The sequence below is a fragment of the Mus pahari genome, chromosome 19 (genome assembly GCF_900095145.1).
Source record: "Mus pahari chromosome 19, PAHARI_EIJ_v1.1, whole genome shotgun sequence".
Taxonomy (NCBI): domain Eukaryota; kingdom Metazoa; phylum Chordata; class Mammalia; order Rodentia; family Muridae; genus Mus; species Mus pahari.
Genome location: NC_034608.1, coordinates 33270409 through 33286857, shown reverse-complemented (window position 1 = coordinate 33286857; position 16449 = coordinate 33270409). Strand labels below are relative to the sequence as shown.

General features: G+C 52.5%; 1 protein-coding gene across 5 annotated transcripts in view; it reads right to left on the bottom strand.

Annotated features, from left to right (window-relative positions):
- Positions 1 to 14046, bottom strand: part of Arhgef10 (Rho guanine nucleotide exchange factor 10) — a 90189-nt gene extending 76143 nt beyond the window's left edge. For 3 of the 5 annotated variants that reach the window (XM_021218795.2, XM_029531833.1, XM_029531834.1), the window contains exon 1: positions 304 to 466. In XM_021218795.2, the coding sequence (XP_021074454.1) occupies positions 304 to 340 (37 nt within the window). In that variant the 5' untranslated portion in view covers positions 341 to 466. Of the gene's footprint in view, positions 1 to 303; positions 472 to 13994 lie in introns of those variants that run through there. The other 2 variants (XM_029531835.1, XM_021218797.2) reach the window with 1 other exon arrangement.
- Between the last annotated feature and the right edge of the window lie 2403 nt (positions 14047 to 16449).

Genomic DNA, 16449 nt, shown 5'->3' with positions numbered 1-16449 from the left:
TGATGACCCACACTGGATCAAGCAAAAACAAAAAACAAAACCAAAAATCAACAACAAAAACCCCCATGGCATCTAAGATGCTGAAGACAGGTGACAGGCTCGGACACAGGCAGCTAGCTCACTGGCACCAGGTACACCAGCCAGGTACAGTCAAAGCTCACATCCCATCTACACCACAATACGAACCATCTCTTTCTCCACCCATGCCAAGTAGCAGCAATTAGTGATTCCAGAAGCGGGTGTCCTTCAGAACCCCGAGGGCTACAGGAGCCCAGGGACACCTCTGAGGAGGCAGGTCCCTACCTGCAGGAACAGGAGGTGAGGCCTCTCCCTGCTCCATGCTCAGCCTTGCCTCCTTCCACGCTTGGACAGCATCAGGGGACAGGAGCCCCTGCAAGCAGAAGCACTGTCCGTCAGGTTGGCATAGGAAACCTTCCCAGGAGGCACCGGTCGGGGCTTTCCAGAGGTGACCTGCAACAAGGAGAGAGGTCACTGTCACTCCCAGCTGTAATGACAGCATTTACCATCTATTAGTTGCAAATACTTGCAAATCTCCCTAGTAGGGACAATGCAGAGCAAAACAAACAAAGCCTTCTCAGTGCAGCCGGGACTTCACCTTGAACCACAGCCAGGACCTTGTTTTGGAACCCGAGGCCCTGGCCAGAGCCCTCTCAACCAACACCACGGCAGGTCTCTGCCAGTCTCACACCATGTTCTGAGGCAGAGAGTCAACAGAATAAACCAAAAAACGATTTCCCCTCTGCCTTCAGATAGAACCTCAGCAGCGTTAACGGAAGTTCCCAGGGACAAAGCTGCAACTAATTCAGCACTTTGCAAGGTTGCTTTCCTGAACATCAGTGACTGTAGAAAGCTGGAATACTTCAAGTCCAGAGCTCAGTTATCTTGGGCTGTCCTAGCCCCTGAACAGCCCTTTGCTGCCCCCTGTGTGTGTGACCTAATACCCTTGTGACTATTAGGTAAGTGCAGAACAGACCCTGTAGTGGTTTGAATGAAAATAGTCCCCATAGGCCCACAGGGAGCGGCACTATTAGGAGGTGTGACCTTTTCGGAGTAGGTGTGGCCCTCTTGGAGGAAGTCTGCCAAGGGAGCTGGACTTTGAGGTTTCAGAAGCTCAAGCCAGACCCAGTGTCTCTTTCCCTGCTGCCTGCCCATCCAGATGTAGTTCTCTCGGTTACCTCTCCAGCAGCATGGCTGCCTCCTGCACGCCTCCGTGCTTCCCGCCACGACGATGATGGACTAAACCTCTGAACTGTAAGCCAGCCCTAATTAAATGTCTTCCTTTATAAGCGTTGTCTTGGTCACGATGTCTTTTCAGAGCAATAGGACAACTGGCTGAGACATCCCCTAGCCTCCACCACCCCAGAGGTTAAGAATGTCTTCAGATAAGATCTGAGGCCCATAGCAGGTTTCTCTGCTTTACTGTAACTCGCCCACCTGAGGTAACCAGATGCCTATTCATAGCTGCCTTTGTTGTTATTAGAAAACACATCACGAGACTGTTACCACACTGGGACGCCAGTCTGCTCCCCGCCACGGTCATTCGTATTTGGTACCCCTTTGAGGTGAAAGCCAGCTTTTCCTGCTGGTAGTTTTTTTTGTAAAACCTATTTCACATCAGGAACAGTACTGACATTTTACCTGTCGCTGGAGTCAGCAGGGCCTAACAGGACGAGCTGCTTCTCTGCCCTGTCTGCTCTATGTTTCATTCTCCACATACAATAGGAAAACTGAATGTGAGAAATAGTGTCTCATGAGAAGGGTAGTCTGACCATGCTAGAATCACTCAACACCCCTCCTGGCTTCATCCAGGGACTACTCAACGCAAGCCCTGGATTCCACCTGGGTTCGCCAAACACTCATCCTTGATCCCGCCTGGGCCTGCTCAACGCTTATCCTGGATCCCTCTTGGGACCACTCAACATCCTCCCTAGATTCTCCTGGAACGGCCAGAAGAAAAGCAAACTGCTTGGAGACCTTCTCCACATTCCAGTCTCTGGCAGGTGGATGCAATGCCCAGTGCCCGCCCGAGCGGCAGGCTGCCTCCTCTGCTGCCACTGGCTCTCTGTACACTTGCTGCTCAGTGACAAGGAGAGAGCAGGCAAAGATTTGTCCCTCACAACGTCTGAGATGCCAAATCAGCCCGGTGAATTTTTTCGCCCTCATTAACAGGCTTGATGATGGCTTTGGCACTTCTGGGAAGATGGCCGCCAGCGCCAAGGCCGGCGCCCGCCACTCTGTAGAGCAACCCTGTCTGCCAGTGCATGTGCTGTTGGAAGCCTTTTGCACCTGCCCCCAAGGCCCTTTGCCATCTGGCTCTGTCTCACCCTCAAGGGCATGAGACGCTGCTTAGATGCCCACTCGAGTAGCTGGGCGTTTTCAGTGGGCACCTGTTGTCTCTGCTCTGGCACGGGAGTCACTTCACCGGCACACAGCGCACCTGGTGCACTGCCTCTCTCCGTCAGACACGCGGTGAGCGACAGCCAGGCTTGACTGTCTCACAGCTGATAGTGTGTATAATTGCACCCCAGCTCGAAGAGTAGGTCCTATTACTTCAGATGGAGATGCTATAGCTTGAGGCCCACCCAAGGTTACAACGAGGGCAAGTGTTTGGGGTAGAGCCCAAAGATCCAGAGCCATTTGCCTTTCTGCTGGGAGACTTTTCTTCTGCACTGTGTGAAGGGTCGGGGATAATCTTCTTGTGCACTGTGTGAGGGTTGCCTTTGTATGATTCAAGTATTGATATCAGCAGAGAGCCAAGTACTGTCTGGACTCTGGTATTGTTGTTCTAATTGCTCAGCACCTGTGGCACAGTTTGTAAACATTATTCTCTGTCACCTTCTGATTGGTTTAATAAAAAAGCCAACTGGCCTATAGCAAGACAGGAGAGGGAGAGCAGAACATCCGGGCAGAGAATGGAACTATGGGGAAAACTGAAAGGCACAAGATTCGGCAGCCATGCACGGAGAAAGCCAGATGCATGAGGGCCAAATGAAAGGCAACAGGACACGCGCGTGCGCGCGAACATGAACTGGTATAAACCGGTTGTTAAGTTGTATGAGCTGGTTGCGAACAAGCCTAAGCTATAAGGAAGCCCCAAGCATTTACAAATAAATCTAAGCTCTGGAAGCTGGCGGGGCGGGTCGAGAGAGTCTGGCGATACTGTCCATCAAGACCTGAGAAGTACTGAGACCTCGGTGTAGCAGGTGCACGCCTGGAACCCAAGAGAGATGACAGAATGTATCTCCCGTGCAGGTGGCAAGAACAAGTGCACACCCCAGTGAGAGGCACCCTGGCAGGATGGACACACACCCACACACCCACACACCCATGCACGCCCATATGCCCTCAAGCACACCGCTGCCTTGCTAAGCAACATCTGTGACAGATGTTCTGAGCCCCTACCACCCTGCCCGATACTTGCTGGACACCCAAGGGTTTCAACAGAAAGAACAAAGGAGTTGGTGGGGGCGTGGGGGCGGCCACGGGAAGCAAAGCACAGAGCTGTGAGACGACCCTAGGCACCCGAGACTCACTGGGACAGGGGGTGCTGTCCACGACCACACACCAACCTTCCCAGTAGGGACACACGGCGGCTGGAATGAGGAGCACGCGCCTCCCTGAGCTCACGTGACCTCACCTTGCCTTTATTCCTGGAGCCAAAGCTGGTCTAGACTACTGAGGGCTCGGTTGGTCCTTTGAAAGAATGAACCTAGATGAGGGGCATTCTGTGAACACAAACCCAGCCCCGAGACACACCTATCCCAAGCCTCCTGCCCTTGAGGAGCAGATGAGAGCGATTGGTAAGTCCTACAGTCCAGAAAGATTGGGCCCAAAGGACCATAGCTACTGGGTACCACTGAAGGTGTCTGGAGGTAACCCCAGGCTGATGCCGGGACTCAGCAAGAGTAAGGATCAGGGGTCAGCTAGAATCCAGAGTGGGCGCCAGAGACTGGGGGCTCTAAAAGCAAAGCCAGCCTGCGTGGGCCCTGTGCATCTCTGCGCTCACTCTGCTTACTGGTCTGTGAGGTAACCAATGGCAGGCGGCAAACGCCCTTCCCGAAAGCAGGCAGAATATCGCTTCCCTGTCTGGAGTGTGTCTGGGAGCGGACACATACCTGCAGGGGCACTGCATGGAGGGCTGCACCCTGAGCCCAAATGCTCACATTTGCAGCCGTTCCTGCTGCGTGGACTTTATGAATACGAGAAACACATATAAGCAGAGTCCAAATGGCTCCCGCCTTCCTGCAGGTATGACCAGCCCTGGGGAACAGCCGGTCCCCGGCTGTCAGCAAGTGCTCATCTCAACAGCCAGATCAGACCGCCTGGAACTGCTCAGGTAGAGAAGCAGCTTACAAGTCTTTCAGCCAGCACTGCCCACTGCCCACTGCCCTGCCGTCAGCATTGCTCAATCACCTAGCTGGCACAGCCCCCTAATCTCAGACATAGGCAGCATTGCCAACCAACCTGGCCAACACCACCGCTGCCGCTGCTGTTGCTCGTCTGCACAGCCGTTTTCCTGCGCAATCCTTTCCAGAATGTTCTTGTCCTGCAAACTGTGCTCCTGGGTATACTTTCACTGTCTTGGTCCCTCCTCTCCCCCCCCACAACCCTGTGTGTGTGTGTGTGTGTGTGTGTGTGTGTGTGTGTGTGTGTGTGTGTATCTTTCTCTGCTCTCAGCCTGAAACAATGCCTATGCGTTCTCAGGAAGGAACTCACCTGGACTCCCTGACATGAAATATGGCGTTAAGTAATTCCTAAGAACAAGGCCCTATTCATAGGCTGATGAGACACGACTCTGGACATGCTCCAGGTGAAGGCCGCGTCGAAGAGGCCACCAGTGAGAAGCGGTGACGGATGAGGTGGCTTTGGCCAGTCGAAGCTGGGTCCATGGCTGCAGGGGCTCAGCTGGTGGGCCTGGTCCTCTGTAAGCCTGAGGAGGTAGCCCCACTGCACAGAGGGAAACCACTGACGAATGTGATCTATGCACCAGGAAGGTACCATGCCAGCCTGCGTCTCCACAGCTGCGGCTTATGCCCTGTGCAGAGGCCCCCAAGCCTGCCTCAGGTGTCTACCTCCGCCGTGCTCCCGGGATATCCTAGCCCAGCTCCTAGGGGTGGCTCCTGAATATCTTTCAGGGCTCAGCCAGGCATGTCACTGTAGGGAGCACTAAGATTCCAAACAGCCCAGCTCAGCACCCCGGGCCGTACTGCCCTCACAAGAACCCACATGCAAGAGGGTAGAGGAGAAGGCTCCGCCGGCACCGTCCCAGCGGAGCTGCTGCCTGGCCTGCATTGTGTCCCTCGCTGAATTCAGCAGTGTGCATCCTGCACGCGGTCCCCGGATGGCCCCCCAGACAGAGGTGTGAGTCAAAAAGGAGGAGGCATGAAGGCTAGGTCCCACTGCGCTTAGAGATCAGTATACCAGGACGGTGCTTTACCGCTAAACAGTATCTTTCCTTGGAGCCAGCCTGGCGGTCTGGGATGCCCTGATGTATGCCCAAATTGTGACCACAGTTGACACAAACCAACGGTGTCTCAAAGACTCATGTCATCTAAACAAAACACAAACTGTGTACTGTTATCTAAACGTCTGTGCAGCTCTAACTGCATGTTGACTCGGCAATGCCTTTGCCAGTGTTGTTCAGGAGACCGAACATTATGTTTAAAAAAACAAAACAAAACAAAACAAAATGAAACGGTAGAATTCGTCATTCAGAGGGTAGCAGTCGCCAGACGGGCTCTGGGCATCTGAACTGACAGTCTATGCCCATGCAGGCTTCTTGGGCAGCCTCTGCAGACAAGCCTTGCCCTGGCATTCTTGAGGGTCCCTTGCAAGAGTATGCCAGCCCTTGGTTGCCCATGGCCTGTAAGGACAGCCATGTAAGCCTAGGGCTTAGACTTGGACTAGTCCAAGGAGGTACAGCACAGAAATAAGAAGTTCATTACCTCAGCAGGGAACGAGATGGATTCAAAGCAAACCATCCCAGAAGGCTAGTGAGGGCGGAAAGGGACCAGGGGAGAGAAAGAGCCGCCTCCGTTGCTGCGGACCACGGGGATGCCCAGTGATTCCCCACATACAATTCTTCAAACTCCTGAAAATATCTGGAGCTGTGGTTCTACGCCTGCACTTATGTGCTAAGGAGCCAGCAAGGAGGAGAGGGTGTCCCGGTGGCCAAAGGCTTGGAGACCTCATCTCTGGCTGCAGGAGAGCATCAGGTCCACCGGCCCAGGGAGACTTCCTTAATGGAAGGAGAGACGATGAGGAGTACAGGTAGGCAGTGCTGCCCAAGCTGGGAACCAAGAAGGGAGTTAGCTGCCCAGCACGGTGGGAAGGAACATGTCACACTGAGAAGGCTGAAGATCTAGGGGGATGATGGTGCCTGGCTGCTGGAACTCGGGAGTGGGCAGCCCGGGAGTTCCTGCTCCCGGCGTGGTGGGCCATTTAGAACGAAGAGACCCGTGAATGGTATAGGAGCAAGTTCCTCCTGGGGTCTGGGAGAAGGGGCTGGCCAAGGGACAGCAGCAGCCCAGGATGTCTGTGTGGCTGCTGACAGAGGTACCATCACGTGTTAGAGGCCAACACTAGGCTTCAGATCCTAGCTGGACGGTGTGAGGCCGTGAGTGACGGTCACGATGGCTGCGATGAACTGAGACTCGTGGGTAGCGTGAGACGTGCTCCCCCTCTGGTGGCCATTAGCAGGGATCCCATTACAAATTAACACCATCCTGTTCCTGTCTCACCCCCTCCAGTTCAACAGGGGGCAAAGTTAGGAGAAAGATGGCATTACACAGGCTTGTGGTAAGACGCCTATCCCTGCACCCCCCAAAGAGCGTGTCCCCTCTAGTGGCACTGCTAAGGATCTGCACTACCATCCAAGCAGGTATCACTGCACAAAGAGTTTGGGGTACCCCTCCTCTGTCCCTTCTGCCCATGAGGACTAAGAGCATGGGGATTCTCACATGGGACCCTTGGGACAAAGGACCTCACTCCACAAACCAGCTGCTGACGCTCAGACACTGTCCCTGCATCCATCAGCAACCTGGGCCAAGCCTGGGTATCAGAGGGTACCTCCGTGCATCAACAGGCCCCATGTATCTCCCTCCACTCGCCTCTCTTAGGTAGGTCTCTGGAGGCCGCACTCTCTGCACCCCATCTCCCTCCACCCGCCTCTCTTGCGTAGGTCTCTGGACCCCGTCATCCTTCTACCTCTTTGAAGCACAGAGTGATCCCACAAACCTGCTGCTTCACTGCCAGCTATGTGCCTAAGACCATAGCCCACTGTGCAGTCCATGTCTCAGGGAGGCAGACAAATCTAAACCTGGGCAACTGGTCCTTCTAATGGGCTTCTCTCCATAAACATAACAAAACAGTGGAGGGTTACCTCCAATTCTCCTCTTTCTCTTAGACCCAGGTCCGAGAGTCCATGAGCAAAGCTGTTGGTTTCGATTTCCCATTTCCCCCAAAGCTGGCTAACCACGAGCCAGCACTACCCACACCCGACCAGCGACTGTGACCAACCAGCTCACAGTGGGCCTTCCTGCTTGCATCTCTCCTCTACACGGTCAATGCTGTCCTGCAGAAAGACAGACAGATGTGTTCAATGCCCACCCTGGCTCTCAGTTTCTCTGACTCTACACAGATACTACTCCAACCGTCCCCCACGGTCATTCAGACTCCGCAAGATCGGTGCACACAAGATCTCAGGGACCTGAGAAGGTTCAAGCTCGATGGGGTCCCGGTAATGAGATGAAGAAGTAGTCACAGGGTCCTGCCCCTAACCAAGAAGCTGTTGGCAATGGATAGCTGTTGGCAATGGGAAAAATAAGGTGTCCCCCCCCCCCCAGTGCAGTGTCACTGGGACATACCAACCGCACTGCAGGGTGGGCTCCATGGTGGGGAGTGGTTGGTCAACATGGGGGTTTTGTTTGTTTGACCTTTATATTTCTTTTTTTTTTTTGGCTTTTTGTTGTTGTTGTTGTTGTCTTGTCTTAGACATTTCTCATTTGTTTTGATTTTCTTTTTCTGTTTTGAGAGACAGGAAATACAAAGTTGGGTGGGTAAGTTGGGAGAGGGGAAAACACACACACACACACACATTTGTTTTGATTTTCTTTTTCTGTTTTGAGAGACAGGAAATACAAAGTTGGGTGGGTAAGTTGGGAGAGGGGAAAACACACACACACACACACACACTAATTTTAGAAAGAGCACTCGCCAAGGGCAAGTGCACAAGCTGCCCATGAAGGTGAGCCATCTGCAAAATGTACTTGGTATGGAACTAAAGATCTCCCAAGGCAAGTTCAGGCAGCCTCCTTCCCCTCCCTGCGGTCTGCGGGTCACTATCCTCTGATTCCTCTGATGACCTTCTGTCTAGACACAATGGAGGGTGGAAGTGGCTCTTCACAGGCACAGTCCTCCCACCCCCACAGAGAACCACTGTGGAGACCACACATCCTGGAAAACATAAGTCTCTCTTCCCCTCCACAAGCACCCATGATTATTTCCCCAATTGCTTTGGTTGCTTGGCAGAACACTGCACCTTTCATTCCTTCCTGTGAAATCATCCAGAGCCCGGCATGTCTGGACTCTATTCCAAAGCAGAGGACCTGCCCCATCCGGGCCGGTGCCCTCGGCCCTGCCGCATTCCCCCACTTCAGACCCTGGGTTCTGGGCTGTAGGTGGAGAACCGTGTTGCTATATCAGAACCGACTGCGACAGGGTTCAGTCTTCAGCTCTGACTGAAAAGGGGCCCCACTCTACACACCACGGGGACCATGCCTTGCGAGATGGCCTCTCCCACAATGCACCACAGAACACAGCTGCAGCCAGAGCCGGAGCCCACGTGAGCAGCTCCCACCAGCAGTTTCCCCGAGGGAACTGGAGGTACCCACTGAGCTCTGCCACTCGGCTCACTGGGTTGCTTTCACCACCACCACCCCACAGCCATCCCCACCCCCACTCCACCCCCACCCCTACCCCACACCAACCCCACCCCTATCCCCACCCACACTCCAATCCCTACCCCATCCCCATCCCCGTTGAGTCAAGTGCTTGACAGCAAAGCATCAATCAATGTTCCTATCATTTCTGAAGCCAGAAGGCTGGCCAGTGCCAAGAAGCAAACTGGCCAAGCCCACACAGAAGGCTTTCTCTGCAGGGTCGCAATAGCACCCCACCCATGTGACCCCTAACCCAGTCAGACTAGGGGCCCACACACAGTGAGGATGCACTCCAAGGGTCCTTACACACAAACCCAGGCTTTCAGAGATGGGGTCACTCAGCTGTGAAATCCCCTGGAGACATCCACCCTCGGTCCCCAGCGGGTCACCCGTAGGGATCCAACTGGATCTAACACTGTATATAGCACAAGGCCTGGCCTTGTGGGTCAGCCCAGTGCCTCACGGTGCTGACGCCTGACCATTTATCCTCAACAGAGACTGGGCCTTCAATCCTGGGCTTACAGCTGTAGGGTGAGCACCAAAGACCAATTCAGTTCATTATTTTCATATCCTTTAAAGAGAAGCATAAGACAAATTGAAATTGTGACTGCATTTTCCTTAAAAAAAAAAAAAAAAAAAGGAGCAGGGTGGGGGCCTAAGTGAATGAGACAGTTACAGTATGTAGCCATAGGACCTGGCTAGCTGGCACAAGCCCCAGCTTTGAAACCTAACATGGAAAAAAAATAAAACCAAAACCAAACCAAACCAAAAACCAAACAAAATACAAAACAGAAAACCAAACTAAACAAGATATACATGCGTTTGTTTCCTGGGCCTCTTTTTTCCATGTAAATCTTTTCTTCTTCTATTTTGTTTTGTTTCACACCGTAGCCCAGACTCACCTAGAATTCACTAACAGCTCAGGCTGGCCTCCTCTCTTTCCCTCATGGATGCTTGAATTACATGTGTGAGCTATTACACCCAACTTAATACAGTCTCAACCATCCGCACCAATGAGACAAGACGAGATACCAGTTCAAACATCACCTATCCATATGACTCTGGAGTCTTTAGGGCTTTATCTCAAGGCGAAAGTCCAAAGTGCTTTAAAAAGAAATGCCATCAGGAGGGAGTTGGGGCTCGGTGGTAGGACACTCGCCCAGCATGGGCAAGGCCCTGAGTTCAATCCCCAGGGCTGCAAAAAGTGGCGCAGGATCTGAGGGAAGCTGGATAACACCCACCAGCCTCGCCCAGAATGAAAAGCAGAAATGGTTCCTAAAGCATCACACGCCTTCGGGACAGTAGTCCCAGCAGTGAGAGCGGTCTCTGAACAAGGTGTGGAAGGCCCAGGCCTTCAGCCTCCCCTGCTCCTATCACTGCAGCTCAGGCACATTTGTCAGCACATTCCGGTGACTGTAGCCTTGCCTGGGCCAATCAGCACCTCGTCCCTATGCAGGACACAGAGTCAGCCAGGCTATAACCCATGCTCTACTCTCCAAGGCACACTTGTCCATGGCTCCCCTACAAAACCCTCTATATAACCGTCAAAGTGTGCTCACAAAGCTAGTCTCAAAGTCAGCATTCTCCTGTCCCGACCTCTCCGGTGCTGTGATTGTGAGTAGGCATCACAGTACCTGGTTCTGCAGTTTTTTTTTTATGTTGTATTCAACTGCCCACATCACTTCCTATATCAGAAGGCGATATATGGAAGACAAAATATTAAACCTAATAACTTGAAAAACATTCTACCTCTTCCCCCATTGTTTAGTCGAAATATAATAACAACAGGGCGTAGTGTCACGCACCTCTAATCCCAGCGCTGGCTCGGGAGGCAGAGGCAGGTGGATCTCTGTGAGTCTAAGGCCAGCCTGGTCTCTGTGACGAGCTTCAGGCCATCAAGGGCTCTGTTACACAGAGCAACCCTGGCTCTGACAAACCAAGTCAATCCACAGACGCCACTTTCCACTAGCAGATGCGCATTAATGTGACACAGGAAAAGCAAGAAACAGCATGGTGGAGAGGGATGGGCAACAGCACCAGGCAAAGGGACGGCCTTGTTTCATAATCAATGTCTGAAAATTCACATAGAGAAAGAGGCAAAAACCAGCATGCAGGCCCAGCCACTGTGGAAGGGCCAGTCAATGGGGTAGGACTGAAGACCTTGAAGAGGGTGCAGGTAGAGCTGAAGGCAGGACCTTCCTAGGGCGCACTGTACCCCACACGTTCCTATAGGTGTTGCCTCTCTCCAGAGGCTGCAGTCCAGGTCCCCATCCAGTCAAGGCCGCCACCTTGCTGCCTGCCCACAGATACATTCGTGGCCCATCTGTCATCTAGTCTCAGTTCATTTCAGACCCTTCCAAACAGTCTTTCTTAGAGCACCCACCCCAGTGTATCGTCCCTAAAGCACATCTCCAGGGAGCATAGCCAGTAAGAGCTGCAGTTCAACTCCAACAATAATTAACAGTACATCCCACTACCAGCCAAGCCAACTGTCCTCCGGAACGAACGTCAATCCTCTCTGAACATCTCCAGACCTAACCTCCCAATGTGCACTTACTATGTTGAGTCGTGCAATTAAAGAATGATGTGCTAGACAACTGGGGTTTCGATTACGAAAATGGTTTATGCTGTTATCTGCAGATGACAACAGCCATAGCTGCTGAATTTCCAGTTTTCTCTGGTGAGCACAGAACACTTTCAGGTGTAGAGCGTTTTGTGTGTGTGTGTGTGTGTGTGTGTGTGTGTGTGTGTTTACACATTGCTTCCCAGTGAGGTCACACCTGAGCAGAACCAAGCCTAGAGTGAACAATCACAGGGCTAGTGGTGACTCCATCAGATAACCCAGGACCCAGGCACACAGTCCCTATCCACCCAGAACTTCTCCATCTAAAACAGAGCTTGCTTCCAGCCTCGCACCTCAAAAACAAAACTTACTTTCTTTCTTTCTTTCTTTCTTTCTTTCTTTCTTTCTTTCTTTCTTTCTTTTTAACGTTATTTCTGATAACCGACTTTTACCTCTTCCCTCAGGACCTGAAACACCCGTCATTAATAACTGGTCATTAATAACTGGTCTGTATGGGCGTCACCAAATGGCGCAGTTCTTCCCTCTGAGAAGTCACGAATGGCTGCGTAACTCTGGACAGTGACTTCAAACAAGGTGACTCACATGTTTGGTACTGACGCCAATGAAATGACGGAAAGCTCTTGGGGCTCGAAAGGAGTGGTAAACATTTAAAGAGAGACTTAAGTATAAACGTCAACAATCTTTTCTAATAAAAGTTATTCTTGGTAAAAACAGGTATTTGAGGTATACATGTATAATTTTGTAATATTTGTTATTAGTTATGTTTCTATTGCCGTGATAAAGCACCATGACCGAGGCAGTTTATTTGGGCATCTGGTTGCTGAGGGATAAAAGCGCATCACTGCGGGGTGGGTGGAGCATGCTGGGATGGGCGGAGCATACTGGGATGGGCGGAGCATGCTGGGATGGCCGGAGCATGGCACCAGGCAGAGTAACTACAGAAGAACGCTGAGAACACACACCTGGAGCCACAAGCAAACACGCACGAAGGGAAGAGAACATACTCCAAATACTGCACAGCTCTGAAACACCAAAGGTCATACTTCCTCCTTCAGGGCCATACCTCCTAAACCGAGAATTCAGGCGTCCGAATCCGTGGGGGTGTGGGTGGGGCATCTCCATTCAAGACACCACACCTTTACCTATGTATTAATTCTGCACTTACTGGGGATCAAACCCAGCCCGCTGCGTGCCACACCCCAGTCCTGCCTTCTTGTTTATATGAAAGATCTCATTATTGTAGCCCAGGCTGGCCAGACTCAAGATCCTTCTAACTCAGACCTTTGAGTGCCAAAATAGACTTGTAATAGTAAGCGAGGTTGTGGGCGTAACTCAGCCGCAGAGCGTCTGCCTGGCTAGGTGTTCAGCAGTAGTATGGAACACCTGCTGACTATGGGCGAGGGAGGACCTAGAGTCAAGAGTCACCGGGCAATGATTGCCCAGATTCTAAACACAGCTACACAGCTTACTGTGTGATCCAGCCAGAGAAAAGATTGCTGCCATTTGAGTCCAGAAGAACCTCTTCCCCCAGCAAAGGCTGTAACTGAGATGCATCCACACCAAGCATGTCTACTGCCCTCTGGGAATTCAAAACATGCTGTCCCACGGAGTCCAGGGCCCAACCACCTGCTTTTATTTACTGCCACACCAGATCAGGATCTACCCTAATTATTGAGCAATGGTGGGTAGCAAAAACAAACAAACAAACAAATAAACCAGCAATACCTTTACCCTAAAGGGGATCCTAAGGATCTCAATTCAAACATCCCAAGATGACTCCTCTCATGCAACTTCAGCGACCTGTGAATTAACCCCACATCTCCAGGCCAGAGTCTGCAGGTCACTAAGGCACATGTCCTTGAGCCTTATCCTCAGGCTATGGGACACAGTGATGCTGGGGACTGTCTCCAGTCTCAGCGGAAGATTCACTGAAGTTGGGCGACTGCTCACTGCTCTGTGTCTAGGGACACCCATCGAAGTTGGGGGACTTTTTGCTGCCTTGTGTCTGGAGATAACCACTGAAACGGAGGGCTGCATGCTGCTGAATCTATGCCTGAGAACACCGAGGGCATAGGTTGAGGGGCTGCTTATGTCTGTGCCTAGGGGCCACCTGCAAACTTGTGGGTGCTTCTTGCTGCCCCGTGTCCATAGACACTCACTAAAGCGGGGGGGGGGGTAGGGGTTGCTGGGCCTAGAGAGGGAAACACCGGCCAGATTTGGGGGCAACTGAAACTGAAGTTGGGAGCTCCTTGCCGTCCTGTGCCAGAGACAGCGCTGAACTGGTGTTGGGGGGTGGTTACTCGCCGCTGTCTGTCACCCTGCGCGGTCCCGCAAACCCAGGGTGGGGTTTAGCTACTTCGGGGACCTGAGCAGAAGTGCAACTCTTAAAGCAAAGAAGCAGCCCGTGCAAGCGGCCTGGGACGGGACGTGGGGTCGCCGTGCTCACTCACCGAGGGGCCGGGCGCCATCCGCCGTCTGCCTCCGCCAGTTGTCCCGCGCCCCCCGCGCGCCCCGCGCGCCCCGCCCGCGATGCGCTCCTACCCCGCCCGCCGAGGAAGCCCCTCCCACCTCGCCATGATTGGCCGGAACAGGCCGTGCCTCGTGCCCACTGGCCAGCGTTCCTGCCCGTTCCTCGGCCGCGCCCGACCCTCGCGCCAGCGCATTCCTGCGAGGCCACGTGGCCACCAGACCCCCCCCTCCCCGCCCCGCCCCCAGCCTAACGCCCCGCGCTGCGAGTGGGAGGGATGCTGCCTACCTTGCACCCCCCGGGTACAGAAGGGACGTAGAAAGGACACCAGCTTGTAGTGCCCCAGAGTGGGCGCTTCTCCCCTCAGACTCCTGGTCACTGAGGAATGGCGCGGGGCCAGAGCGCGTCTCCCGATCATCCGCCCTCTATGAGACACTGGGAGCTGCGCTGGCCCGGGCGGAGACACAAGACAGGCACTCCACCCATCGTGACCCCAGAGTCTGCTTGCTCCCTGCAGATCCTGGTCAGGGCTCCTGTGGGAAGGGGGCGCTGAACAACACTTCACTCCATCTCTGACCCTTCTCCCCTGGACCACCTATCCCATCTTGGGTCCCACGGGCAGTGGGGCACAGAACGGATACCACACCCAGCATCCACTGTTCCTTACAGACCTACACGGTAGGGGATGCCAGGAAAACAACCCATCCGACCCAGAGCGGTCCTGCCAACCTAGGCGGTCCCGACTGGTCAGGGTCAGGGGCTCCTTGTCCCGCCAAGTACAGGAGCTAGAAATCCAAACCAACCATGACCTCCGCTCACTACCTTTCCAGGCGCCATTACAGCTTGTCTGTCACCAGGAGGCTCTTGTTTTCTGAACCTGAGTTCCAGCTTTCCACAGCTCTCTCTAATGCAGGCAGCCATGCCGGAGAGAGCTTAGCTAGCAAGCCTTTCTGCTCGTGGCTGCGCCTGGGAAGGGAGGCGCTGTGGAGACCAGGAGTGTGGTGGGCCTTGGTGATATGAAAAGGCCTGCAGGTTGCCTGCATAGAAAAGTGCTGGGATATTCCAGAAGAGACCTTCTGGGCAGCTGAATGTGCTTAGCACGAACCTTTGTTTTGTGCATGTAGGGGGAAGCAAATCATTAAATTATTAAAGGAAGATACCACCCATCAAAGTGCTAACTGGTACACGGCTAGAGCACATAACAAACATGTCCCCATATTGGACTGTCACTTCTCACACCAACATGGTTCATAGAAGCAATGTGAGTTGTGGAAACCCTGGGGTTTTTAGAGTCTCTAAGTCCACTCAGCTACAGAATGAGTTCAGAGAGAGGCTTGTGTCTATAAAGCTGGTATGCTCTGTAGTTAAACATTTCTCAGACTACTTACTATGACTAGGTAGGTCATAGCCTAGGTATGGTGACTCCTCATAGTTGTTTGGAAGTAGCACTCACTAGAGTTACGGGAGTGGACTGTGTTGAACTCTCAGACCTGCCTGAACAGAGAAGACACTCCTGTTGTCTCTGTGGAAGAACTTTGGGCAAAGTACCCAAAGAACTCCCAGAATAGAGTCATGAAGGACATTTTCTTTCTTTTTCTTTTTTTTCTTTCTTTCTTTTTTTTTTTTTTTCCGAGACAGGGTTTCTCTGTATAGCCCTGGCTGTCCTGAAACTCACTTTGTAAATCAGGCTGGCCTCGAACTCAGAAATCTACCCGCCTCTGCCTCCCAAGTGCTGGGATTAAAGGCGTGCACCACCAACACCCGGCTGTGAAGGACATTTTCTAAGGTGCTTTGTGTACTACAGCGTTCTCGGCTGGAGTAGAGAGTACACAGCATCCCCCCCCCCCCAAGGCTGTAGATGAGAGAAGGACCACGTCAGGAAGCCTTGACATGAAGCTGGTCAGAAAGGAGTTAGACTGGCTCAAGTCCTGTCCAATCACACATAGGATCACACATTACCATGTCTGTAAGTCCACAGGTGGGAATCTGGGACTTTCCCTTTTACGTCTTCTTTGACCCATGGGATACTAAGAAAAGTTAGGCTTCATTCTCAAACACTGAGGGATTTTATTTTAATTAGTATGTAAATGCACCCATAAATACTTAAATATATTTGCTTACATATGTAAAGCTTAATTCCTAATACTGTGCCCTAGCAGTATGTGATTTTAACTTTTAAGCCTCATGACGACACTGCATAGCTGGCACTGTGATCACTGCAGGTGACCTGTGAGCACTGAGCTGCATGTGTCACAGAGTCAAACCCACGCTCTGCATTTGCCCATGTAATGTTCTGTGGCTGTCAGTTGGGTCACACCCATGGCCATTTGTTGATGTGTCAGATGCTGAGAATGGTGTATTACAGATGTCAACTCTCCCCACCCATTCGGCATTGCCTTATGCATCTAAATGATGTTACCAAGTAAACCAACTAGTGT